This window comes from Durio zibethinus, chromosome 2 (genome assembly GCF_047325235.1).
Source record: "Durio zibethinus cultivar Kanyao isolate XHJ-2024 chromosome 2, ASM4732523v1, whole genome shotgun sequence".
In the NCBI taxonomy this organism is placed as follows: domain Eukaryota; kingdom Viridiplantae; phylum Streptophyta; class Magnoliopsida; order Malvales; family Malvaceae; genus Durio; species Durio zibethinus.
Genome location: NC_143163.1, coordinates 3,154,438 through 3,182,361, shown reverse-complemented (window position 1 = coordinate 3,182,361; position 27,924 = coordinate 3,154,438). Strand labels below are relative to the sequence as shown.

Below are 27,924 nucleotides of genomic sequence, written 5' to 3'. Positions count from 1 at the left end.
CTCTGTTAAGGTGAAGAAGGATTGCAATATTGCCACTCACATGGGGCGAATTAAGGTGGGTCACCCATGACTCCATTGTTTCAAAAAAGCGGCAAAAATTTAGCTCTAAATGCCCATTTTCTGTCAGTTACTCTTTTTCTTTTAACGTTTTCATTTGACTTCATTGCTCTAATGAAATCAGAAGAGATAGATTGTCAAAAAAAGAGTTTGTCAAGGCACATGCTGTTGCTCTTGTTTTCACTTTTCTCCTGTCTGGTACATGCCGTATTGTTTTATATGAACTTGATTTCAATGGAGAAACTGTAAAAACATGCAAAAGAATTTGACAACTGCACTACCAAAATGTTAAAAGAAACATTTTCTGTGGACAAAAGTTTTGTGTAGAAGTTAGAACATTGCCTCCTCATGAATGCTTTTTTCTTCTATTTTGTCAATGTTGCCGCGCGCCACCCCCCCGAGCCAGCTGTATGGTATTCGTTTTCAACATATACATTATTGGCAGTGAAAGAAACTATAATGTGGAGAAACTAAAAAAGATGATAAATGGGACAGAACAAAACAATTCTGAACTCAAAATCTTTTGATTCCCTTGTATATGATAGTTTTCACTTAGTTTCCCTTCCTGTAAAATGATTCAAGACAAAAATGGATTCTGTTGTCTAGTGAAACAGTAATCATTACTATATAAAAAACTGTTCCTCCTTGTCAAATTCTTTGTTTCCTCACACTTCACACATTGTTTGCTTACCTTTCAAACCTCTCTTTCTTGCTTTCTCTTTTGGAAAAAATGGAAACTAACCCGGCTTCCCACTGGTTTTTTCTATGCATCGCAATGTTGTTTCTAAGTGTTCAGGTGACCTATTGCAGTGTTACCTATGACAGAAAGGCTCTTATCATTGATGGGCAGAGGAGAATTCTCTTTTCTGGCTCTATACATTATCCTAGAAGCACCCCTCAGGTACATTATTTTCTCAGAATTTCATCTTGTCCCGCAATTTTCTTGGGAAAATATTGATCTTGTAGAACAACTTTGAGGCAACTTCAGATAATGAAACGATGTGAATGTAATGCAGATGTGGGAAGGTCTGATACAGAAAGCTAAAGATGGTGGTTTGGATGCTATTGACACCTATGTCTTTTGGAACCTCCATGAACCTTCTCCTGGCAATGTAGCTTGTTTCTCTCAAAGTTCCCTCTTGTAAAACTTTCTTGCTTTTTCCTTATGAATTTCCATTTTTCTTTTTTGGGTGTTAGTATAATTTTGAAGGGAGAAATGATTTGGTTCAGTTCATCAAATTGGTCAAAAAAGCTGGACTGTACGTTCATCTTCGCATTGGGCCTTATATTTGTGGAGAATGGAATTTTGGGTAATGAAAATTTTTCCATGGTGAAGGCAACCTTATAAGAGATGTTCATTTTCTATATTTCATTGATGTTGTTCTTTTGTCCTTTCCCCAGAGGTTTTCCTGTTTGGTTGAAGTATGTTGCTGGAATTAGCTTCAGAACAGATAATGAGCCTTTCAAGGTAAAGAAGTGTCATAAGTAGAGTAAAATGACAAAAAAAAAAAAACAAAAAAAAAAGATAAGAAATGCAAACTTTCATGTGATCCATTTCAGAATTGATCTTTATTGGCTTTGGAATTTTTGGTGTTTCAGCAAGCAATGCAAAAATTTACCCAAAAAATCGTCCAAATGATGAAGGATGAAAAGTTGTTTGGGTTTCAAGGTGGCCCCATCATCCTCTCTCAGGTATGGCTTAGGTTATGTTCCCTTTGATTTTTAATATAATGCTGAAGTTTTGCAAACCATAAAATGAGACAGCCATTTTGCATCAAAACTTGTTTCTGTAAACGTTCTGTTTGTTCGCAGATCGAAAATGAATATGAACCTGAAAGCAAGTCATTTGGACCTGCTGGTCAAGCTTACGTTAAATGGGCTGCAAAGATGGCTGTTGGGCTGGAAACTGGTGTCCCATGGGTTATGTGCAAGGAATATGATGCCCCTGATCCTGTGGTAAGCAAAATAGACAGCCATCGACATTGTACTTGAAAGCTTCATTCATCTTAAGCCTCGCAGTACGAGAAAAAGTTTTCAAGTTTCTTTTGAAATCCTGGTGACAGATAAACACATGCAACGGTTTTTATTGTGACTATTTCTCTCCAAACAAGCCTTACAAACCCACATTATGGACTGAGGCATGGACTGGCTGGTAAATTTCGCAACCATCAGTCATCAATCAAAATGGGGTTCTTTTCTTCTGTATTTTTCTACTACAAGCTTACTAGGTGGTCCCCCTGTTTAAGTAGGTTTTCAGACTTTGGTGGCCCAAATTACCGCAGGCCAGTTGAGGATATAGCATTTGCGGTTGCCAGATTCATTCAAACGGGTGGCTCCTTTGTCAATTACTACATGGTCTGTTTGCAACTTTGATTTCCCCACATAGTTGATACTGTTGGAAAGTTGCAGCACATTATTGGATAACCTTCATGATACATTTTAGTTAAAATGTAGTTTGAAACTGACTCGCATGTGCTATTTTCCAAACAAAGGAGAAGAGAAAATGAAATTCCCTTTATTCCGTTTTCAATTCCCTGAAAATCATGAGGAACATAGTGAAGTTTGCATCTGGCAAAGTTTAATTAAAATTGCACCAAGCATTTAAAGCTCTAATTTTCTTTACTATTAAAAGGAATATTCCTGCGGTATAACTAAAGTGTATACTTTTCTCCAGTACCATGGTGGTACCAACTTCGGAAGAACTGCCGGAGGCCCTTTCATTACTACCAGTTATGACTATGATGCTCCGATTGATGAATATGGTAAGAGTTCTAATAAAAAATTTTGCACCCCAAATGATCTCTGAACCCGAATCATCCTGTTCGCCATCTCTATTTCAAACCAAGCATTTTGACATGTAACTACTGGTATATTGTAATTTGACAGGCTTGATCAGGCAACCTAAGCATGATCATTTGAAGGAACTCCACAAGGCTATTCGGTTGTGTGAAAAAGCTTTGCTGACTGCTGATCCTAACGTCGTAGCTTTAGGAAGCTATGAGCAGGTGCCTGGACATTCAGTCTAGAATCTTTTTCTGCTTCTTGAACAAGTATACTTGTTAAAGTCTTGCTAGAAAATCAAACTCAATGGTAACTATTCTCAGGCACATGTTTTCTCTTCCAAGTCAGGCGGCTGTGCTGCATTTCTTTCGAACTATAATACACAGTCAGATGCAAGGGTGACTTTTAATAATATGCACTATGATCTTCCCCGTTGGTCCATCAGCATCCTTCCAGATTGCCAAAATGTTGTTTTCAACACTGCCAAAGTAAGTGATCGGACAAAAGTCTTATATTCTATTTTGATTGGTCTACTATCTTAGTTTCTTTTCGGTTTCATTTAATGTGATGAGATGATAAACCAGATACCATCTGTCTTTCCAGGTTGGAATTAGAACATCTCAAGTGCAAATGCTGCCGACAAATGTGAAGTTGCAATCATGGGAGACAATCAATGAAGATGTATATTCAATGGAGGGTGAGTCACCAATGACAGTCAAGGGTCTCCTGGAGCAATTAAACATCACGAGAGACACCAGTGATTATCTCTGGTACACAACCAGGTAAGATTTGAATGAATGTTTGATATCTCAAATAAAGTCAAATATTTCCAATTATTGATTAGGTGATTTTTCCAGTGTCCAAATAAATTCAGCCGAATCATTTCTTCATAGAGGTAAACTCCCCACCCTCAGTGTGCAATCAGCAGGGCATGGCATGCATGTTTTTATCAATGGACAACTTTCAGGTACATTATCAAGTTTATCATTCCTGAACTAATGCTCTTGGGTTGAGTTACTGAAAAGCTTTCCTGCTGTTTAAAACTTACAGGATCAGCCTTTGGGACTCGGCAAAACAGGAGGTTTACTTTTACAGAAGATATAAACCTGCGCCCTGGAATGAATAAAATTTCAATTCTCAGTATAGCGGTTGGATTGCCTGTTGGTTCTCTGAATTCCATTTTAATCATAGACTAATTCTGACCATATTAAAATATATGTGCATGAGAAAAAGATAGGAGTTATATTTAACCTGGTATGTGCTAGTGTCACAATCCTGAAGTGAAGTAAGGAATCTCACATCGGTTGAGTACTAGAGTTGATCTTGAGATATAAGGGTTCACACTGTTTTCTCCTTGTGAGGCAACTTTTGTAGGACAAAATCGTGAGGCTAGAAGGGCTAGAGCGGACAATACTTCGTAAAGGTATGAACTGTGACCATTAGATTGATCCGAGACGTCGGATGAGTTCATGCCCCCAGTCACCGTCCTCGTTGGAGTGGGAGAAGATGTCATAATCTTGAAGTGAAACCAAGAATCCCACATTGATTGAGTACTAGAGTTGATTTTGAGATATAAGAGTTCACACCGCCTCTTCCTTATGAGGCGTCTTTTATAAGATAAGAGCAGATAATACCTCAAAAGAGTGTGAACTGTGACTGTTAAATTGATATGGGATGTTGAGTCCATACCCCAGGTCCTGAAGCTATACGGGTCTAGAGGTTGAGTCTCGGCCCGTGATACTAGTGTCATGCTAAGCCCTCTAAGGGGGTAAAAAGGATACTTCAATCTCACATCGGACATGAAAGATGAGTCACTAGGGTATAAAAACATTGATACTGCACACCTTGATAAGTGTTTTGAATAAAGAGTCACGTCGAACATGAAAGATGAGTCACTAGGGTATAAAAATAGTCACTAAGGTATAAAAACATTGATACTGCACACCTTGATAAGTGTTTTGAAGAAAGAGGGTAATGGGCATGTGACAAGTAGTATTAGAGCAGGCCTTGGACTGTTCGACGCACGCAAAGCGGCTCTGCACACCTTGATAAGTGTTCGACGCCCGATGAGTCAATGCCTCCAATCCTGGAGCCGTGCGGGTCTGGAGGTTAAGTCTCGATCTGTGACAAGTGATATTTGAGCCAGTTTTGAAGGTATTAGCGATGTGCCATCGAAGACTGTAGATCTTCGTTGGAGTGTGGGAAGATGTCACGATCTTGAAGTGAAACCAAGAATCTCACATCGGCTGAGTACTAGAGTTGATTTTGGGATATAAGGGTGTACATCGCCTCCTCCTTATGAGACGTCTTTTGTAGGATAAGAGCAGATAATACTTCACAAGGGTGTGAACTGTGATCATTAAATTGATCTGGGATATCGAATGAGTCCATGCCCCGGGTCCTAGAGCCGCACGGGTTTGAAGGTTGAGTCTCAGCCCGTGACACTAGTGTCATGCTAAATGTTCTAAGGGGGTAAGAAGGATACTTGAATCCCACATCAGACATGAAATATGAGTCACTAGGGTATAAAAATAGTCACTAAGGTATAAAAACATTGACACTGCACACCTTGATAAGTGTTTTGAGGGAAAAGGGTAATGAGCATGTGACAAGTAGTATTGAGCAGGCCTTGGACTGTTCGACTCACGCAAAGCGGCTCTGCACACCTTAATAAGTGTTCGATGCTGGATGAGTTCATGCCCCCAGTCCTGGAGCCACGCAGGCTTGGAGGTTGAGTCTCGACCTGTGAGAAAAAAAAATTGGGTAAAAAAAAAAGCCATTTTGAAGTTTTATCAACAATTTTCTTGTGTAGGCGGGGATCCGATATTTTTTGAATCCTTGTGTAAGGAATTACAAAAGAAATTCTTTCAGCAAAGATGTGAATTAGGAAGGATTGGTCGATGAAATATGAACCAGAGACTGAATCTTAATATACCTCAGAACAATACATTTTTGTTATCGCGAGATATATTGGCAGCTGCGGATCATTTGATTGGAATGAAATTTGGAATGGGTACACTTGACGATATGAATAATTTGAAAAATAAGCGTATTCGTTCTGTAACGGATCTCTTACAAGATCAATTCAAATTGGCTTTGGTTCATTTAAAAAATGTAGTTAGAGGAACTATACGCGAAGTAATTAGGCATAAATTGATACCGACTTCTCAGAATTTGGTAACTTCGACTCCATTAACAACCACTTATGAATCCTTTTTCGGATTACACCCATTGTCAGGTATTAGCGATATGCCATTGAAAACGGTGGATCCTCGTTGGAGTGGGGGAAGATGTTTGAAGTGAAACCAAGAATCCCACATCGGTTGAGTACTAAAGTTGATTTTAGGATATAAGAGTTCACACCGCTTCTTTCTTATGAGGCATCTTTTATAGGATAAGAGCGGATAATACCTCATAAGGGTGTGAACTGTTTCCGTTAAATTGATCTGAGACGTCGGATGAGTCCATGCCTCGGATCTTAGAGTCACATGGGTCTGGAGGTTGAGTCTCGGCTCGTGACACTAGTGTCATGCTAAGCGCTCTAAAGGGATAAGAAAGATACTTTAATCCCACATCAGACATGAAAGATGAGTCACTAGGGTATAAAAATAGTCACTAAGGTATAAAAACATTGACACTGCACACATTGTTAAGTGTTTTGAGGGAAGAGGTTGGATGTGGGAGAATGTTATGCCAAATTCTCTAAGAGAGGAAAGGTAGGTACTCCAATCTCACATTGAATATGGACATGAAAAGAGGATTATGAATTATAAAAATGTTGATGCTGCATATCTTAATAAGTTAATTTTGAAGGAAGAAGGTAATGATCATGTGACACTAGCATGTAGTTAAAAGACAATAATGGGAGACAGATAATTCAAAGATCTAACAATTAGGCTGAGGTTTTAAGCATTAGAATCCAATTTTCGCCATATAAATCTTTTGACTGATTTCATCTTCAAAATTTTCTGTTGTTGAAGAATATTGGTCCGCATTTTGAGACATGGAACACAGGAGTCCTAGGACCAGTTGTTCTTCATGGGCTAGATGAAGGACAAAGGGACTTAACCTGGCAGAAATGGTCATATAAGGTTGACCAATTTCTCTTTTGTGCTTTCATGGTTTTCCAATAACTTTCTTCCTCGTGATTGATTCCCTTGCACATACAGGTTGGCCTTAAGGGAGAAGCCAATAATCTAGGTTCTCCAAATTCTATCCCATCAATTGATTGGATCAAAGGATCCTTTGCAGCTCAGAAACAACATCCATTAACCTGGTATAAGGTAAGGAAACGGATATGAAGTTATAATATATATATATATATATATATATCTGTTCATTGAAAATGTAGCTTAACCAAACCCTTACAGCCCACGCAATTATAAATACGAAACTATGAATTGAACCTCCAGGCATTTTTTGATGCTCCGGAAGGAGATGATCCCTTAGCTTTGGACATGAGTAGCATGGGAAAAGGCCAAGCATGGATCAATGGACAGAGCATAGGCCGATATTGGACTGCTTCAGCAAATGGTAATTGCAGTGAATGCAGCTATGTTGGTTCATTTCGTCAGACCAAGTGTCATTTTGGTTGCGGCAATCCAACTCAGCAATGGTACAAACTCTGAGAAGTCAACATTCATGAATGAATGATTGAAATGAGAACTAGTTAACTGTCTTCCAAACGTGTCATGTTTTCAGGTACCATGTTCCCAGATCCTGGTTGAAGTCAACACAAAATTTATTGGTGGTTTTTGAAGAAACTTGGGGAGATGCATCAAAGATTTCACTTGTAAAACGATTGGTAACAAATAACTAACTTTAAACATTAGGTAGCTTCTCATTTAAAGTGCCTATAAGCTCTGATGATGCTATATGACATGTTTATCCCAAAAAGAAAAGAGTGAAGCAGATAAGAATAAGGATGATGACATTCGCATCATGTCAATGGAATTTAATGCCAAAGTAGGACATTGGCCATTTGTGCTATCACCATATGTAATAAGGTTGATGGCTTCCAACTTTTATTCTTGTGGGATGAAAATTTTCCAGTTTTTTCCCTTGAATTAATGGGCAACTTTTGGGGTCTCCCCATTCCTTTGTACCTAAGAATTGCATTAGAGCAAATTAGCTTTAATGATTGTCTTTAAAAAAAAATAATTAATAAATTTAAATTTCAAATCCTAGCTTTTTTTTTAATTCTGGTTTTTTATGTACAAAAAAAAAAAAAAAAACCAATGAAGCTTGATTTAATAGCAAATAAAAGATCTTAAAATTTTGATCTCTTTTATTCAAACTTCACTATGTGTTTTTATTATATATTTTATTTTAATTAATTAATTAATAATTATAATTTAATTAATAATAATTATTAATTATTAATTAATTAAATATATTTATTTAATTATATAAATATTTAAAAAAATTCTGTTGGAGTAGGGTTAGATATTCAAGGACAACCAAGGTTATGGCCCACTTCTTGTAAGGAAGTTGGTACAGCCTCTTTTTAAACCTAGCTCATGGTCATGGGGTTTGACTATGATTCACCCATGAACAAGACTGTTTTGATCTTACTTGGATTTACATAATTTAAAAAAAAAAAAAATCCAATTCCTGATTCCAGACCAAAATCCAAAAGTATATTGTATTTTACAGTGTAAAAAAAGACACATGTACAGTTGTAGAAATTAATCAACTTGATGATTACGCTGTTTATTCCTCTTTTGGCAAAGCTTTCTGCTGAAAATTGAACCATCCAAGAATTTCATTTTGAATTATGCGGTCCAGAAATATGGTTACTTTGACTTTTTTTGGCTTTGCTCATTTATTCATTGTTTGCTCTTGAACTTGAAAATTGATTTATTTCAACTTATATATTTCTTTTCTTTTATCCGGCATTTATTACCAACCAAACAGCTTCTTGAAACACCTAACGTTTGAGTTTGCACAAAGAATTCGAAATCCAAATAATAAACAATCTCGTTCGATGGAGTCAAAACAAATATCCCGGGCTTAACAAGTCAACGTTTGATTCGCCGACATTACTTACGACCATCTCCCTCATCCGTTGGATTTTCTTTTAGGCATTTATTCTCTGTGCTCGTTTCTACGCTTAAACTTAGACATTCCTCTTCCTCACTCTTTTCCTAATATAAATTTCAAAACCTTCCTCTAAAAACTGAAATTAATTCCTTTAAAAAAATGTTGATACCAATTTATTAATCCTTTTTTAAAAATATAATTTTTTGGGGGAAAAATAAATTAGAATATTTGGTAAAAAATATAAAAAAACAAATGCTAAATATATTTTATATATATCTAATGCGGCCATATTTAAAGACAGCTAGATCCAAAGAAAGCTTGCGTGGCAGCATCATAAACATTTTTTCAAGAAATGATTACGTGGCAACAACGAAGGTAAGCTCCAGAACTTTCGTAAAAGTAATTCTGGTTGCACCGAATCCGACCTCCCAATTCCCCATAACGTGAAACGTCACCGCTCCCACACGCTCCCTCGCAGCTCGAAAATCTTGTGACCAAATCCAATCACCAGCTGACGTGGACCCTCACTCATCTTTCCTTTTTATCTCCCGTAAAACCCCCCCAACTTTCACCTCAATTCCAATCTTATCCCCTTTTGAAAGCATTTCAACGCTGATTAAACCCCCAAACACAACTTTTACCATACCCACTAAAGACACCGGAACTCACCTCCCCGCCAAAAATAAATGGAGTTTAACAAAACAGAAAAGAAAAAACAAAGAAATAATTATTTTTTTAAAATTTATTTTTGTCAGTCCACAATCTCTCTCTTGTCCTTGTGCATGCCTTGGTAGCGTATTTCTCTGATCAATCGCATATCTGATTTTTTTTTTCTTTTGTTTTTCTTCCATGGCCAAGGCCAAAGCTCCAAGGAGAACTCTAGACTCTTACACAGTCAAGCACATCAACAAAACAATCAAAGGTAAGCCAAAGAAGAGATGTTAAGAAAAAAATAAAGAGAGAAATTTGTAGGAGGTAAAGGTTTTTTTCTAAAAGGTTTAAGGTTGTGGTGATTGGCAGCGGGGGATTGCGTGTTGATGCGACCAGCGGATCAATCGAAACAGCAATACGTGGCGAGAATCGAGCGGATCGAGGCGGACTCACGTGGGGGAAACGTGAAGGTGCACGTGAGGTGGTACTATAGGCCGGAGGAGTCGATCGGTGGGAGGAGACAGTTCCATGGATCTAAAGAGGTTTTCTTGTCTGATCATTATGATGTGCAAAGCGCTGATACCATCGAAGGAAAGTGTACGGTCCATAGCTTCAAGAGCTATACCAAGCTTGACGCCGTCGGAAACGACGACTTCTTCTGTCGTTTCGAATATAATTCCTCCACCGGTGCTTTCAACCCCGATCGCGTTGCCGTGTACGTTCCTCTTCTTTTTTCCTTTTAACTTTTTGTTTCAATAAATGTTCTTGATTTCTGAGTAGATAATTAGTAATTAGGCTTATTTTTCCCTTTTATTTTTTTCTCAAATTTCATACTTTAGTAGCCTAATGAGCGATTTTCTTGTTAATTTTTGTCTAATGATGTTTTGATTAGTTAAGCACTTGACTAAGGTTAGGGTGGTCAATTTAAGTTGATTATACATTGACTTGAATATTAGAAAAGAAAATTTTAAATTTTTATGCATAATTTTTAGATTAATTTATGTTCGGGATCACTAGTAAGTGAAATTGCTAAAATTTCTGCATTTTGAGAATTAAGGTCGCAAATTTTAGTGGTTTTTCATAGCTTAATACTTTGATTAATTTATGTTTGGGAAAAATGTTAATTTGATTTTGCTCATATTCCTGCATTACATATATAAGGGTACTTAAATTCAAGTTTTCATATGGTTTCTTAGCTTACTACGTTATTTGTAGGTGTAATTGCATATGAGTTGCTACTTAAATTATTGGAATTTTATTGATCAAAATGAAAAACATAAGGGAACCGATTAGAGCAAGTAAATGTCTTTGTTTAAAAGGAAGATGGGGTGTTTTGCAACTTTGGATTTTAGGTTATTCTATTTAAAATTTATTTGAACTTTTCTAAATTGTTTTTGTAACGTGGCAGTTATTGCAAATGCGAGATGCCTTACAATCCTGATGACCTAATGGTTCAGTGCGAAGGTTGTAGTGACTGGTAAGTTGGATGCTTTGGGAGATAGCTATTTCTGTTGAGCCTTTATTTTCACATCTTATATGTCAGGTATTGTTGATGTCTGGATGAATCTTTTGTATGAAGTTGTCAAAATATGCAATAAGAGTTCTTTCCAGAAGGCTTTTCTAGCTATAATTGATTTTTCTTTTAAATACTTCATCGTTTATAAGCTTGCACAAATCAATTCTCAAATACATCTATGCAAGGATGTAAAAGCAATTTATTAGAGTTGTGGATAGGCTATGGTTTTAGCTGTTGTTAACCAGCAGTCCTTTTTGAAAAAGATTGGAATGGTATTATTTTCGCTGCCACTTGAAGTTGGAGCAAAAATGGGTAAAGAAGTTTAAAGTTTGGACCTATAGTGGAATGATGATATTTTATTTGCTTCTGCATGTCTGCTGTGGAAACAGAACATTTTTCTTTCCGCTTTGTTCAATGCTAGTATGGCTATGGTTTAATTAGCTTTTTCTTTTAAGAAAATAACTCTATAGAAGCTCCTTGTCAGCCAATGTAGAAGCATTTATACAGTTGTGTTGCAATCGAAGTCTTTGTTGTCCTTTGCTGGACGTGAGACACCTGATTTTCCATGAGAAGGTTATATCAAAGTGCTGGACCTAAGCTTGACTTTATTCATCCCTTTGAGCCTGAGTGTGTGTTTTCGGGGGGGGGGGGGGGGGGGGGGTGGATGGTCCTACTGGTCTATAGGCCTTTAGCCTTTATATGCTCTGTGTAGTTGATTGTCTTGATATAAATTGTTTTGATACGTGTGGTCTTTGCTGAAATGCAGGGTTCACATCTATAGCTCCTGTGGATGTAGAAATAAAAAATTATTAGCATTTAGTTGGTAGATTTTAAATTGAAAACCCAGATAGTATTATAGGAGCAAATTTTGGAGAATTACTTGCTAAACTTTATGAATTTGCATCTATTGATACTTTTTTTTATTCTTGTGTGTTATAAAGAAGTAATACACATTAATAAAGATCCAAGCAGTGTTCAGAAGTCTGACTGTTTTCTGTGAAATACAAAACATTAACATGGGGTGATGTCTCATATGGTTGGGAAGCATGCTATAGACACATAGAGATTGGCTAGATTTTCACTTTTATGTACCTTCTTAGGTTGAGGCTTATGCTTGATCGTAGTTAGGAAAATTAGTTTTATAGACTTTTAAAGGCCAGTCTCGGAAAGACTTTTTGTCTGGTTTACTTTCATGTCAGATTTAAAGGTTTTTTGTTTACAAATTCTGTGAATTAAATGCATCCAATTTATATAGTATGCTGTAAAAGTTGTTGCCATATTCAGCTTACTACTTTTGATTCAGGTTTCATCCTGCTTGTATAGAAATGACCACAGACGAGGCAAAAAGACTTGACCACTTCTTTTGTGAAAGTTGTTCATCTGAAGGTCAGAAGAAGTTGCAAAATTCCCATTCCGCATCTAGACACTCAGATGCAAAGGTACTACTGCTTCCTTGTCCTTTAATTTGGTAGTCTTTGCTAGTTATTCAGCACATAGTTTATATCTTGCCTGGACTCGAGGCAACTTGGATGCCTGATGGATTTCGAGTTGGCATTGAAATGCCTTTTATGTTATCCACACAAGCAGAATTATTAGGTCCCATTCAAAGTTGTAATTATTCACCAATGCATGATCATTTGACCTTCAGGATGAATGTGGGTCAAAATCTATGTTCTTAATTAGTAATCAGTTGATGACGCAATGATAAATAACAGGAATAGTCACATTAAAATCCAGCTTTTTACCAAAAGGAGGCAGAAGAGCCTTCTAAACTTGGTGTTGTTTATAATTCCCAAGCTATGATCCCACCTCCCTTTGCTTTATTAACTATAGTCACGAATTTAGTTGTTCATTTGCCATGTTTTATCTTTTTTGTATATGCCTTGTTATTTTGTTTCAATTTCTGAATTGAGAAGATTCCAGAACCATGGAGTGATGGCAGTCACAGATATTAAGATAGATGGATTGATGACTTGATGGGTAAGTGAGAGTCAGTTATGTGCATGCTAGGGAGTTAGAAAATGGAGAATGCGCTTATCTCTTAGGAGAATGTTTGGGTAATTTTTATTTCTTGGTAATTTTTATTTCTTAAGAGTTGTTTGTTGAGTTCGTGTGGCAGCTGTGCGTAAATACAGTAGTAAACTTCTGCAATGAAATTTTTCAAGGCCATGTATGACAACAGCGAATAACATAGTGCGAAAGGAAAAGTGTACAATGGGGTATGCTCAAGTGTTATTAGTTTATGTCTTCATGAATCTAGAGCTCATGCCTTAATGAGAGATCCTAGTGGTAATCACTGGTTGTTGTCCTTTTTAATGAGAATGAATAGGGGTTTTTGTGACTGCTTGTATTAGTTTAAGTTTCTGATTGAACTGTATCAATGGTCTTGCTATATTCTTCAACTGGTATGTTTTTGTTATAACTGTAACATCAACATTGTGTTTCAGGTGGATACAAAACGACGACGGAGGTGACAAAAAGTACATAAACCTAGTGTTTTAGTCAAGACTCTGGAGTCGGTTCTCGGTTTAACCATGCGGTAGGCTTGGAGCAAACATGGAGACAAATATATCTGCATCCAAATCTATAGCCTTGTGAGTTCATGATAGTTGACATTAACTGGTTTGAAAACCTTATGTCATGTTTATATGGTTTGAGGGTCGGTCAGTGGAAGTCAACAATGTGTTTGGTTGTATGTAATCTCATGACGTAGGTTTTCCTTCTCTCCCTCTCTCGCTCTGGTTTATAAATTAGGGTTGTGTATAATCGAAAACTGTTTCTAGCTTATAAAAAAGAGGCATAGATTTCTGGATTTTGTCACCTGTCTACATTCAAAACTTGAGCAAAACGAATGCCCTTATTGACAGTCCACAAATGCGCTTTATTGGTTGTCTTGTCTGCTTGGAGTCGTCGTTTTCTTCCCTTGGTTCCCTCGCCTTGTTGTTGGCTCCCTTCACAGTTTCACCTTTGCCAATCGGGGAGTACTTCTTATTGAGTGGTAATATAAAAAGCCATTGCTCCTCCTTTTGGGGATCCTCGTCCGTTGGATTGACATTTGATGGAGACGTCAGCCAACTATTCGAGTAAAGCGTTGTAAAAATGGATTTAAGCTTTTGAAGAGGAAAAAAAAGGACTACGAACGGCGGCCTCCACAAGCTCTATGTTGCCAAACTTGGTGTATATTGATGGAGACATTTAACTGTTGGATGGAAATGCTTGTAAAATGTAATTAATATTACAGAGAAAACGAATATCCCAAGAAATTGGCAGTAAATTCTAGTAGGGGAAAGAAAAAGAATTTACCAGCAATAAAGCCACAATCCCTCTATTGGAAGAGGATAAACTTCTCACTTCAAAAGTGAAAAACCCAAAGCAGTGCTGATAATGATGAGAAATTTTCTTAAAGAGAAAAAACTTTTCCGTCGCCGGAACTGGAACCCGGGTCTCTGTGGTGGAGGCTGGGAGCCAAGAATCCTAACCAACAAGACAAAAACAAATCCGTAACTTGTGTAATTCCTCGTATTTATTGGAACTAGATTGAAGACTGATTCCAACGAAACAAATACGAATTCTGACAAGTGACAACATTGCACATATGACGAGATGACGAAAGTGAAGTGTATTTGGCCGTATTGGTGAATGATGGTTTGCCAATTTGCCATCAACCCAAACAACAACGTGAATCTCGTGTAAGTCACATCAACAAGACAGTGTCCTTGACATTTGGTCGTGTTTTGGTTTGGATTTTTTCTATTCTATTCTCAGTTTGCACGTTACACATGATGGATTTTTTCTATTCTATTCTCAGTTTGCACGTTACACATGACAGGACCGAGCACTTCGCGAGGATCCTATGCTAAGTGTCAGTGTCAGAAGCCTGTTCATGTCCACCAAATGAACAATTACAATGCTTTTTTCCTCCCTTGAATCAGAAGCTCCTGGTTTCCCATCATTACTGCCGCTGTAATTAAGACAAGTAATGAAAAAACTATTTGCCCACATTAAAATCAATCACAGACAAGGAAATTAATTCATAACAAATGTATTCTACAATTTTGGTGCAATGGCTGAGTTAACACAACTTAGCAACTAATCTATCTCCTTTTTCTTCCGGCAGGCTTACCCAAATATCATTTTGCAGGTGCAGTTGCAATTGAGCCTTTAAAGAAAATGAAATAAAAAAAAAATCATGAATACAAAATTTGAGACTGAAACAATGATCACATGGTTTCCTTATCAACCGCAGACAACGAAGAATGAAATACTATCACTCGGCATGCTTCGAAGGGTTCACCACTTGAACAAAAAGCTGATTTCCTTCTTCAGCCCATGCAGGTATATGTTTCAAAGCAATTTTTTAATCTTTTATCCCTGTATAATTGTGTTTGCTTTAGCTTGTTTTTGCTCTTTTCCATACTATAACAACGCCATAAAGGTCTGATGAAGCCAACAAGTTCTCTCCGTGGTTCCAAGCTACTCCTATAACTGGAAATCGATGACCCTGCAGACACGAACGATTTGAGGCGTTAAGACTACATTAGCAAAGAAGTTGGATGTGTATCCACTGTATACATGAGGGTAGAACCTGCAGCTTATTTACACATGTATGCCTCGGCCGAGTTAAGTCATAAAAGTAGACATTTGAATCCTCACTCCCGGCAACTTCACAGCACAATAATCACAATGTCAGCAAAGATATATAACTATAATAGTCCCGTTAGCAGAATGTAGGATTCTTCGGAAAAATTTGTATAGCAAAAGTATCAAAGAGTTGACGCTTGTTGATTTGAAAATGGAGTCAAATGTTTTAAGCGAAATTTAAGTTGGGCATACAAACCTATATATTCTCCCTTATCAAGGGATAGCAAAGGGCAGAAGGATGCTCGAATGCTGTGTATTCGTGGACTTAATTTGAGCGAGCACCGCAGGGTCAGATAACCTTGTACTTCCAAAGCAACACTGCAATGCGAACATACCATCTATCAATTACTCAAAATAAAGACTACCAGTAGAAAATATGCTGTTTGAACAAACCTAAAGAAAGAAAGACTTCCATCTTGAGTACATGTCAGCAACACAGGGCCCCCGGCAAGCAAAGAGAAACTTCGGTACTGCACAGTTGTAACCGGACATTTCTGCTTGTTGCTACTTCTATGTCGGTGAGATCGGGACAATGCACCTGTGTGGGAGTCCATACTTATGGAGTAAATGCATCCCTGCAAATATTATCCCATTAGAAACCTTCCAAAGAGCTAAAGCAAATTTCTTTAATTACTCTGATTATGACATAAACACATAAAAGAAAAACCTGTGCATCTCCACAGAAAATGAGCTGACCAGCATGGTCATGGTCCATTGAGGTAACCGCACCATCAAAGACTGATTTAGTAATAATCCTCCCAGTGCTGAAATTGAAGACCTGGTGTACATAAAAAAGTGCTATCAATTAAATGATGGGCTTGATTGAAGTGGAGACATGTATGCAGTTTGTGACAGAACCTTAGATTCCTAATTTCTGATAACACAAATATGAAAACTGAGAAAATTCACACACACACACACACACACACACACATTGATGTAAGGAGTTAATGAATACTTGAATATATGGAAGTAGCCAACCAGCTATTTTATTACAGATTTTTAAACAGGCGGAGGCTTTTCATACATCAGCTAACCATCTAAATTCAAAAAACAATTTAACAGTGACAAAGAAAGCCATAAGTTTAGCTAACTTATCTACAGTCTGATGAGTGATGATTATAGACAAAAACATTTAGCATATCACATCCATCAAACTAATTGGTCATTAAGTTTGACTTGAGACTATCAACAAGTTATTTTTCACATTGTGGTTAGGAGTTGTAACTATACTTGTCTTTTAACTTTCTTAATAAGAGTAAGCAAAGGTATGGACGAGTACTTACAGTGATCTCTTTATTTGCGTTGCCAACTGAAAGAAAGTTGTTATTTACCTGCAGCCATGAAAAGAACAGAGAAGAAACATTTTAGTTACCAATTAACTTAAAATAGAACATACATAAGCCTTTACATCTGCAAAATTTTTCAAGATATACATTATAGTTAAATGAGAGATGGAATGGTTTTATTGCAGCCTCACTTAATGAAAATTAGTTCAGATAAACCAAGCAATCTTGGTTACAGGCTGCAACAGAATTTGTTTCTTGATTATTGATAACAAGCAAATGCAGAAGAAATAACCATAAAAAATTTCCATAACTTGAAAGGGATGAATTATAAATGCTTATATGCACTTACAGGATGAAAGCGAATACACATTTGTGAAGAGACTCCATATATTACTCGAATGCAAAGGCCTTTCAATAACTCCCATACTCGCACAGTTTTATCCATTGACGATGATGCAATATATTGATTGTTTGATGAGAAGTCAAAATCTGATAATGCAGTGGCAAATCAGAAACATAGTTAATAAACAGTAGATACAAATCTTCTAGAATCATAGTTATCAAAATAAAACAAAATCTTAGTTACTGACATCTAGAAATTTAATGAGACTATCAACAATGTGTAGAAGGTAAATTAGCATCCATTTTATATCAAGAGGGATATGTAAAACTAATTGTTTAAAGATTGGGTTATATGTAAAACAAATTGTTTAAAGATTAGGTTAAGTGGATGATTGCCACAACAAGCCATTAGGTGCCATCTTAGGTACCATAATGATGGATGCTTCACCACTTTTTTTCACCTTCTATATGAAAATAAGGTTCCTAGCAGATACAAAATGACAAGCAGTTCTGAACCCACTGTCACAAATTGTTTTTAAGAAAACTAAGATCTGAAAGTCTTCTAACTTGATTTATTGTTTAGTAACAAATTCCTAAACAGAGCCACAAGACATTCCAGTATCTCACTGATTCAGCTTAAACTGTGAAAGAACCTTCACAATATGGAGTATAAGTGTCTACCTTTCTGGCCTAGTTCAATTCCACAAAAACTCCAAAGAGAAAATAAAGAAACTGGAATGGACGAAGTAAATCACACCTGAACTTGACCATGATCTCGTTAAATGAAAGAAATTAGCAGATAGCATGGCTACAAATACTTTAGTCTAAGTTATAAGAAAGACTACAAAACAATACCAGTTAATCCAACCTGTGACATCTTTTGAATGCCCTTTTAATTGCTTGATAACTGAAGGTGGCTCAGTGACAGTGCAAACTGTTAAAGTCCCATCTGATGCCCCATATGCAAGTAGATCAGAACTCATGTGCCCAAACTTCAAAACAGTTACTGCATATAAGACCAAACATATAGCTTCATTTTAGAAAGATTTAAGTCCACCGAGCAAAATAGTATGACAAAGAAGAAAGAGGTCTAGACTGCATTAAAGATTTAAAAAAAGGTAGGTACCAGCTGCTTTGCACTGATCAAAGATGCAGTGCATTCCTACAAAAGAATATGCAGGTTCATCTCCTTGACGTCGTGGGCGATCACTATCACTCATGCTAGAGCTGAAACTTGTTCTATGATTTGAAGCCAGCGTGCCACTTCGTAAATCCTGAAAGGATGAAAAAGTATGCAACTCTCCTCAATTCTTTTAAAGGCCTATTTAAATCAAGGTTAAAATCTTATAAGAACTGCAACATGAAAACAAATAAGTTTCAAGCTCTTGATATCCAAGAAGTTCCTTTTTGATGGATGAGAAAATTAAGATCTTCTTTTCTTTCATTTTCATCATCAAGAACATGATGAATGAGTCAACTTTAAAAGTGATCAGAAAAATATCAAAAGAACTACTCTCTGATTTCAGGAGCAATACATGATGAAAATTAAAAACATAACCACATGCCCCAAACTGATTGAGAACAAAAAATCGCATGCTAAAATTAGTAGTCTTGTACATACCTTGCTAGAGTTCCAGCTTTCCAACTCGAACAAATGCGAGAGTGGACTTGGAGTTGAAATCCATCGCCCACTGATGCATCAACCAGTAAATTACCCTGATGTCAGAATCGTATAAAAACATAAATTTTAAAACAACACTCACAAAATTAGCAGTCGGTCGTTCATAAAACATCCTTAGCCCTAGCCTCTACATAATTTTGCCACTACCATACATTCAATCTAACAAATGTGACTGCAATTGGTAGCCTCAGTTCGTGAAGCAAATAAATTAATATTAAAAAAAGGAAAGTTCCGGATAAATTTTAGTACCTGTTTCCAGGAGTGCTCGAGTGGCTTGGTATTTGCAAATTTTCCCAGTTTCTTGGCCTACGAATGTAATTTCGATAAGCCACATAACCTTTTCCATTACATCTCCAATCCTTCAAATAAATCAGCAGATTAAGCCAAATTTTAGACCAAAAACAATGAAACGAAGTTAAAAGGTTCCATTTAAATACAAATAAATTGAATATTAAAACTGGCTCCATAATTCCCCTAAAACTAGCTCAAAATCATGCTCGCAAACAATCAAAACACAGATCCGCAACTAAAACGTACACATAAACGAAACCGAATTGACAATAAAAATATAGCTTACAAGTCGGCAATGAAAACCGGACTCGGCTTTGCGAGCGAGAAGAAATCGGCGAATACCAACGTAATCGAGATCGGAATCGGAAGTGGCCGGTTGAAGCAAGCAACTGAAAATTTCCGGATCCTTCACATTCGCTTTCTCTATATTGATTTTATTGGTACCGTTACCGGTGCCGTTAACACAATTGTTGTTATTTTCAGTTTCGGTAGCTCCGCCTTCCTTGGAGCAGTTGTTCGTGATTGTATCTTCCGCCATTGTATTAGACCGGCTGTGGCCGCTTCATCAGAGACCGTTCACCGGAAATCAACGGGCCACGAGGATCGAAGAAAGCGGCTTATAATCACTGATCAGGAACAAGATCGATTTGAGTTAGGGAAAAATAGTAGATGTAAATTTGCATGTAGAAACCAATACCAAAGACCTTTGGCTCTTGGGATGTTCAAAGTTGAAAACTAGGCTTTGGAATTTGGAACTTGGAATTGGATCTCAAATCAAATGAAACTGAGACGAAAAGACGACATTTTGTTTTTTACTGGTTTACCCTTTACAAACCCGCCCCCATAAAGAAGTACCGACTACTTAAATTATTTCATTATTAATTATTAAAAGAAATCAAATTTTTTTTTTATAAATTAAGAAAGAAATAATCGGCGTTGGCGTTGGCGTTGTCCATGAAAAATATTTTGACTTTTTTTCGAAGTCAATTAAAAAAAATATGAATCTTTTTTCTTTTCGGGCGCTTTCTGTTCTGAGTCTCTGACAGCTCAAATTGCTGACAAATGAATAGTACCAAGTAGTTAGGGTTGGGCTTGGGCTTCCCTTATAATGTCGGTAGTCCAATTCCAATCTCCCTCATTTCAATTAGGTGAGGCCCAGCCCAGGTCTCTATTTTTCTCTTCAATTTAAAGATTTAATATTTGAAAAAAAAATAAAAGGATTTCTTTTTAGAAAATAGTTTAGGTGAAGGGAAATAAAAGGAATTTATTCGTAATATTTTTCCACGCATGACCGTGGAATTTTTAAATTTAAAGAGCAAAATTAATGTGTAGCCACATGTTCTTTTATTCCTCATTAATTTATTGATTTTTTTTAAAATTACATTTATAATAAAACTTATAATCATAATAAAATATTATATTTATATAACTTAATTAGACAACTCAAACATAGCCGGATCAACTCCATCTTGTAATAATACTAAAAATTAAATGAAATATATGATATTTTTTAATGTCGTTTATTAAATTAAAAAATTTTATTATTAGTGTGTAAAAACAAACTCAGCCCTTTAATCCTATTGGTGGAATTACAAGAACCGTACCACCAAAGTTACATTAGATTATTTTCCTTTATCTTTAAACATACATTTCCAGATTCTCCACAGCAAAGGTCAGACATGGAGGACTAACTACTCGGCTACGCCATCCTACTGACTGTAATTCTGTATTTTAATTTTAAAAAGGGTACAAGACAAATTTTATTGATTGTAATTCTGTATTTTATTTTTTGAAAAGGTTACAAGAAAAATTTTAAAATGGAAAAGAACATGTTAACCTCATTGAGAGGTTGGAGACTCATCAACTGGATGCCAGAATCTGTTGAAAAACCACATTGAATCAGCTTCAACGGCAAATCCATCATGGTTGCGGTGCCAACTATAATGAGCATGAGTGCGGTTCTTGATATCAAAAATGGCATGACCAAAACTGGCTTCACGATAAGCAGAATATGCTGGCTGTGGCTCGCTCATGCTACAATTACAAAAAACGACATTGACATCAAAGCCGAAACAATCATGCATGAAACCACCACACGAGAGAAGAGCAATGTATAATATAATATAAGAACAATCTTTACCTGGTTGCTAAGCCTTCAATATTCCCTCCATCACCAATAGTGATGTATACAGGTGCAGATTGATCCTTCACAGGAGTGCACATACCATTTATGATATTGTATGCGATGTTGGATACACGTTCCTGTAATATACATACATAAATCAGTAATCAAGTAACTTCAGAAGAAACTCTTTCGATGAGCATCCTATGATATGGTGGATAATCATTTTAAAAGAATTTCAGGCAATCAACAGCTCTCTTAAGACTTTAAAAGCTGTGAATGAAGTAATTTTACTCAAATTTAGTTGCTACTCGCGCACACTGCAGATTGCAGAACCAAATAATATGGACAAAGGGCTTACAGATCGCTCATAGGCATGGACATGACCAGCAAATACAACATCAACTTTGTACCGCACAAACCACGGCTCATACATTACTCTCATGGTTTCTCCTTCCATGTAATGGTAGTTGTAGCTATTGTACCATGGGGAATGCATAAGAACAATTAACCATGGTGTTTCTCTCCTGTTAACTTTTGGCAGCTCCTGTTCAAGCCACTGGTTCTGAGGAGTGTATTTACCTGTGGAAAAATTGTAGATAGTTACCAGATGGATCCAGCAAACATCTATGCTATACCATTCACTTCTTCAATTATGCGAAAGATTTATATTCTTTACCATATGCAGAATATGAAGACAAGACTATGATATAAGCCGAAGCTCTCTTTATTGAGTACCATAAGGGAGCTGTACTTTTTGATGCTCGATAAGGAACATGATAACGATGAGTGTAAGGCTTAAAAGGCGTTGTTTCACCCTGCAAACAGAACCATAATCATGTTGTTACCAGTTCACTCTGCCAGCAGTATTTGAGGGTTCAAGGACAAAGTAGTAAAGAATAAAGATGACATAAATCAGACAAAGCTACAGATGAAAATCAAAACAAAGAAAAGCATCTGCACTGCTTTTTTGAGTAGATTAGTCCCAGAGAAGGGAGAGCATCCATTGCTTTCTTAAAACTCGTGTCCCTTCTGTCATTGGGTAACCAAACAAAGGAGGTGGAGGATAGTCATCGGCTGCCAAATGGAGGATTCCATAGGAAAAAAGCTCATAGTTTCTACAAGTTAATCACAATTATTGGCTGCCAAATGGAGGATTAATCTACAAAGGAGGATTCCAGACAAGAAAAGATCATGGTGTTTAGAAGTTAATCACATCAAAAGAATGAATGCTTACAATTTCAGGGGCAAAGTCAATTTCATGATTCCCTGCAGTCCATATCCATGGTTGATATGCAGCACTTCTCTCAACAAACCTTGCCCATGTATCCCATCTTCCATTATCATGATAGGGATAGTTATCTGCGTAAGAAAGATCCCCAACAAACAATACAGTTTGGCCTTTCTTCGGGTTTTGTTCATAATGAGTTAGTGTGCTATTTGAATCAAAAGTCTGTCCTAAATCCCCTGCACAGTGATTTCCAATTCCAATACATCAGAACATCTAAACATAAGCAATACATATTTACTCAAAGTACAAAGAAAAGACATCCCAATATAGAGCAGCAAGCCAGCAACGACACAAACAAGAGAAGCCCAGAATTATAGAATTATCGTGAAGATCAAATAATAGAGTTCCAAGTTCAAAGCTTCATACATGTTGCAGTACTAGTGAATGTCATCTCTCCTTTTTAATTATACTTCAAAATTCTAACCAGTAACCTCTTGAACTATGAGAAACTATAGAGACTGTGGACTATTTACAGCAGTAAATCAACCAAATCAAAATAGTTAGCAAGCTTTCACTTACCAATGAGACCGAATGTATATGGAACGTCTGGACCAACTTTAGGAGGAGTTGTAAACCAGAATTTTCGCATATTATGACCAACGCCAACCACATAGTAGTATTTGGTGTTGTGCTGTACACAAACAAATAAAGAGACTCAGAATTGAAAACCAAGTATCACAGTCACACTGATAGTACTCGTTAAGAATTTATAATGCTCAGTACTTTTAGTTTTATCCAGAAGAAAGAGTATAGATTAAAGTCTTACAGGCATAAAACAGAACTGTAACAGGGAAATTATGAATGCAGCAATTCCTATGAAACAATTAGATCGTACAAGCTAGAAAGGATTCAATTATACCTCCAGATTTCCGATGGTGCAGTGATGAATGAAACCAGAGGTGTAATTGTAGAATTTATAGGTTGTGAATTGGCCCTCTGCCTTTTTCTTATGCTTGCTGTTCTCACTCCAGTAAAGCACCGTACTGGAGCCTGGTTCATCCTCGGTCACCCATGAAACAATCACAGCTTTTCCGACATGATCTCCTTGTGTTATATGAACCTTAAATTCAGGACATGACAAAACATCCAAATAAAGTCAAATTTAGATAAATGTCAAACAACCCTTTTAAAAAAAATGCATTTGAATAAATGCAATAACCAAAGCTTTTTTTTTCTTTTTTCTAGTTTTTATCCAAGAACAAGAAATAGCAATCAAGACCAACAGAGAGCAATAACAAAAGAAAATTATTGATAAAAACAGAAAAAAAAAAAAAAAAAAAAAAGAAGGAGAAACAAGGAAGTACCTGTTGAGGTGCATTATAACCAGAAGGGACTCGAAAGACATCACTTTCCAGAGGCATATCAACAGTTTTTTCCATCTTCCTGACATAGATGCTGGTTTTTCCTCCATTAGAGAACACTACTGAATTAAAAACCAATGTTAAAACAATAAAGGCTGCCATACAAAAATAAAAAGAACCCATTAATGTTATCTTCAAAGCCAAACTGTTGTAAGTCATGCTATTTATACGAAATAAAAAAAAAATGCGAAGAATGGGCAACAGAATACGATACCAAGAATATTCGGGTTACAAAAATTATAACATATCACTCAAAGCTATTAAGGAAAGAAAACTTGATAAAATTATTTCCTAACAGCATTTGACTTGTCATACTGTTTTGGACTTTGGAGTTACCAAGAAAGGTAAAACTGATATTTTATTTTCTGAGATGGGTTCTGGTAGTCCTTGCTGCAATGTTGTTCAACATGCTATCGGGTTGTCACTGCATCACTCACCATTGGATTTCAAGGGATATTATGATCATGCCACCTTTGGATTTGTGGTGAGCTGTGAACATGTTTAATTAAAAATGAGAAAAAATCGAAAAAATTTGAAAATTGATTTGAAATTAATAGTGTCTGATTTGATTTTGAAATTTTTTTATTTAGTTTTGATCAAGTTTATATATTAAATATATATTTTAGATTTGAATCAAATTTTAAATAAAAAAATTTAATCAAATCGAATTATGTATATTTTTTAATTTATAAATATTTTAAATTTTTATAAAATAATAATTTTATATTAAAATTTATTTAAATATATTAAAATTATATATATAAATTATAAATTGATAAATTTAATTCAAATCAAATAAAATTTTAATTTTAATTTTAATTTTAAATTTTTATAATATTATATAATTTTATAAAAAATCAAATCAAATCTAAACTAAAGTGATGTTACCATCCTTTTTTTTATTTACCAACTCACATCATCGATGCATTGAATTTTCCCATTTTTCTAGAATAGGGCAGTGTACATTAGAAAAGCTTTAGCATTTAATTAGCCAGCTACAACTAGGGAGCGTTTCATCTTACTTAAAATATAACTAATTATTTATAGTTTAGTACTGCGAAGAGTACATAAAAAATTATGTAGAATTTAAATTTTTAAATGATAAATTTTTAAATAATTAATTATAAAATTATAATAAAAAATCATATGTGAAATATTATCCTGCCAACAATACATTTTCTTTCTTCGTTAAAAAATTATAAACTAGTTCATACATATTATCACTCCCAAATTAGTAATTATTCATCATATGATTTTTACTAATTTAACACTAAAACAAAACATTTTTACTCAAGTGTTTTAAAAAAACATAAAACATTAGTGATAATTATAGATTTTAGATTTTTTAATGATTGTTTTCTGAAAGATGTTTTTGTTATTTATTCTCTTAATTGCACTGTTAATAAAAAATGTACTCTAAAAAAAGGTTAGTTAGACAATATTTATTAAAAAAAAAATTATGTAATTATTATATTGTCTCATTTTAATTTTGATAAAAATATTATTTGATAAAAATAATATATAATTTATAGATGCCTTGATTAAAAAAAAAACATATACCTCGGTTTTTTTCAAATAGAAAAAAAAAAGTAGTGATTATAGTATTTTATATTCCAATATGATATTTTTGTATCCCCACGTAAGCTCTAAGATGCGTTTTAATCATATCCTCTTTTTTTTAATCACTTTGTGGAAAGAATCTTGTCCTTGCTTTTTACTCTCCTTTATGATTCGTGCCTAACACATTGAAACCCGTCGAATACCTTGTTTGCTTGTGTGGAGGATGTGAAGGACACGTTCGAGAGATGCGGAGAAGAAAAGTGGCCCAAACGATGTGGGAAGGGCAGGTTGGAGAGCAAGGGCAGCAAGCACCGGACCAGAACGCTTCGTTGACCGATCCAAAATGGTTGGTCCCTGATTAGTGAGCTATCACTTCAGGTAGGAGAGCAAGGGCAGCAAGCACCGGACCAGAACGCTTCGTTGACCGACCCAAAATGGTTGGTCCCTGATTAGTGAGCTATCACTTCAGGCTCACTTTTTTTGAATGTGCGCGTATCGAGATTCGTTTCGTTATTGACTTTTCTCGCATTGGTTGGGCTTTTCAACTCGTCCTAAAAGGAACAGCTTCACGGCTTGGTTTTCCTCTCTTTCTTCGCTTAAGATTGCTTCCCAAATCCTAGCGGATGTATATGTGGCAGTCAAACTTTCTTTTTTTTGGTCATATTTTTTTAATTTATAAGGGGTCAAACGCAGAGAATTGAGGTTACGTATCCACATGCCTTCCTTAAAAATAATTAAACTAATTAAATTTAATTTTATATTCAATTTTTAACACAACTTTAATCGTCATTCACAATTTATGAATGGAATCTACACATGTGAATATCATTAATGATGTATTGACCTTGTAGTTATTCATATCTAACCTCCAAGAGAAACCATTATCACTCAAATTATGGTCGCACTTTGGAAACTTTTTCATTTCTTTGTTAAAGTGCATGGTAATATAATATAAAATCCTCTTAGAAAAAGCATGGAAAAAAAAAGGTATTCCAAAAGTTGATGATTGCAAACCACAAATGTTAATAATGGTAGTTGTTGCCTAATTAACAACAGGTAGAGCACTTTTAGAACTAACGACGTGTCTCTAAAAGAGAAAGGATGAGGTGCTAACCTCATTCTTTTGGGTCTAATCTGATAAGCCAAGATTGGGCCAGCCTAGATGAAGCATGGACAGAAACTGTGAGCGCCTTGGGCCTCTGAGCCGATAGCAAATCTTGGCCCTACCACAATATGAATTGGAATACTTGTATTTTTTAGGGATTTGGTAGTCATCATTTCGCATTATCTTACTATGGATGGTTCAAGCCACCGGCCATGGCCCTGCCCCTAAGCAAATGCAAAAGCCGGCACAAAGCTAAAGGAGACAACTTGAAAATGAAGAGAATGTTGTTTGGATAATGAATAATTTGCATGGGATAAGTTATTCCTAAAATTATGACCAATATAGTATGAACAATTTGCTTATTAATGTTTGGTGGCCACAATTCTTGAACGATGAACCTACCTAATTACTATCATAAATATCTATGACAAATGTATATATATGTATAAGTCTACATATTTCATTAAGCTTACCTAATTATTGATGCAAAATGAATTAGGAGATTCATGGCAAAATATTACAAGACCAAAATTTAAGGCTTCATCTTTCATTTGTACCAATTAAAATCCAAATTTTCAAAATTCTTTCAATACATTATTTTGTATTTTATTTGAATAATTTGAAAATTATAGTTGCATTTAAGAAGTGTTTTTTGTTTTATAACAAAATCTCATTATTTAAAAAATTAAAATGCATATTATTCATTTTATGAACGTTTAAGAAATAAATTATTACTGAATTTTTTGAGAGTTAATACTCTCTAAAAAATTAATACGTCTTATTGTGATGAGCATAATAAAAAAAAAAAAATCTTATTTGATATAAGTTTTATGATATTGTATAATAAAAGAGTTGTACATCTGTTTAATGAATTTAAATTTTATTAAAAAATATATAAATTATTATTTAATTTATATATTTTTTAAAATTCAAGTATAAAAATATAATAAACTCTAAAAAAAAGTGTAAAAGGTAACCCCAAATTCCCCGATCCAAATCGAACCAACCCAACCTCTTCGCCATATTTCGCGGAATCCAATTTCCTTCAACGGTTAAGAACAGCTCAAAATTCAAGAGCAACTACCATTCAACAGCAGCACTCCATTCCACGACGTATCTTCCCCCCGTTGGCTATCCTTTCCCTCACACCTAAGCAATCTTTCCAAAATCCCTAAAATACCCCTACGACTGTTA

General features: G+C 35.6%; 4 protein-coding genes across 7 annotated transcripts; 2 read left to right on the top strand and 2 right to left on the bottom strand.

Moving 5' to 3' along the window:
- The first annotated feature begins 97 nt into the window (after nucleotides 1-97).
- Nucleotides 98-7,797, top strand: LOC111308837 (beta-galactosidase 3-like). Of its 3 annotated transcripts, XM_089746003.1 has the most exons (19): nucleotides 98-255; nucleotides 854-958; nucleotides 1,074-1,169; nucleotides 1,255-1,367; nucleotides 1,459-1,525; nucleotides 1,657-1,749; nucleotides 1,870-2,013; nucleotides 2,121-2,209; nucleotides 2,307-2,412; nucleotides 2,732-2,819; nucleotides 2,944-3,062; nucleotides 3,162-3,326; nucleotides 3,442-3,620; nucleotides 3,696-3,805; nucleotides 3,889-3,998; nucleotides 6,819-6,929; nucleotides 7,008-7,121; nucleotides 7,251-7,453; nucleotides 7,540-7,797. In XM_089746003.1, the coding sequence occupies exons 1-19, from the start codon at nucleotides 172-174 to the stop codon at nucleotides 7,655-7,657; spliced, it is 2,214 nt and encodes a 737-aa protein (XP_089602129.1). In that variant the 5' UTR covers nucleotides 98-171; the 3' UTR covers nucleotides 7,658-7,797. The 3 variants fall into 3 exon arrangements, with proteins under 3 accessions (XP_089602129.1, XP_089602135.1, XP_022763220.2); XM_022907485.2 differs by lacking the exon at nucleotides 98-255 and having other exon boundaries at nucleotides 744-958; XM_089746009.1 differs by lacking the exons at nucleotides 7,251-7,453; nucleotides 7,540-7,797 and having other exon boundaries at nucleotides 6,819-7,078.
- Nucleotides 7,798-9,599: 1,802 nt separating this feature from the next.
- LOC111308835 (chromatin remodeling protein SHL-like) lies at nucleotides 9,600-13,859 on the top strand. Its single transcript, XM_022907483.2, has 5 exons — nucleotides 9,600-9,802; nucleotides 9,901-10,246; nucleotides 10,940-11,008; nucleotides 12,351-12,486; nucleotides 13,495-13,859. Exons 1-5 carry the CDS (start codon nucleotides 9,730-9,732, stop codon nucleotides 13,519-13,521), a joined length of 651 nt encoding a protein of 216 aa, XP_022763218.1. The 5' UTR covers nucleotides 9,600-9,729; the 3' UTR covers nucleotides 13,522-13,859.
- A 1,189-nt stretch (nucleotides 13,860-15,048) lies between these two features.
- LOC111308833 (uncharacterized) lies at nucleotides 15,049-20,128 on the bottom strand. 2 transcript variants are annotated; one of them, XM_089746016.1, is made up of 13 exons: nucleotides 19,996-20,128; nucleotides 19,578-19,917; nucleotides 19,250-19,359; nucleotides 18,941-19,010; nucleotides 18,446-18,593; nucleotides 18,188-18,325; nucleotides 17,327-17,466; nucleotides 16,975-17,022; nucleotides 16,356-16,466; nucleotides 16,082-16,263; nucleotides 15,885-16,006; nucleotides 15,633-15,709; nucleotides 15,049-15,548 (listed from the first exon to the last, which is right to left on the bottom strand). In XM_089746016.1, exons 2-13 carry the CDS (start codon nucleotides 19,827-19,829, stop codon nucleotides 15,438-15,440), a joined length of 1,509 nt encoding a protein of 502 aa, XP_089602142.1. In that variant the 5' UTR covers nucleotides 19,830-19,917; nucleotides 19,996-20,128; the 3' UTR covers nucleotides 15,049-15,437. The 2 variants fall into 2 exon arrangements, with proteins under 2 accessions (XP_089602142.1, XP_022763215.1); XM_022907480.2 differs by having other exon boundaries at nucleotides 19,578-20,128.
- Nucleotides 20,129-20,839: 711 nt separating this feature from the next.
- Nucleotides 20,840-24,225, bottom strand: LOC111308834 (purple acid phosphatase 2-like). Its single transcript, XM_022907481.2, has 8 exons — nucleotides 24,009-24,225; nucleotides 23,564-23,764; nucleotides 23,224-23,335; nucleotides 22,651-22,880; nucleotides 22,093-22,231; nucleotides 21,775-21,995; nucleotides 21,432-21,553; nucleotides 20,840-21,325 (listed from the first exon to the last, which is right to left on the bottom strand). Exons 1-8 carry the CDS (start codon nucleotides 24,222-24,224, stop codon nucleotides 21,130-21,132), a joined length of 1,437 nt encoding a protein of 478 aa, XP_022763216.1. The 5' UTR covers nucleotide 24,225; the 3' UTR covers nucleotides 20,840-21,129.
- Nucleotides 24,226-27,924: the final 3,699 nt, after the last annotated feature.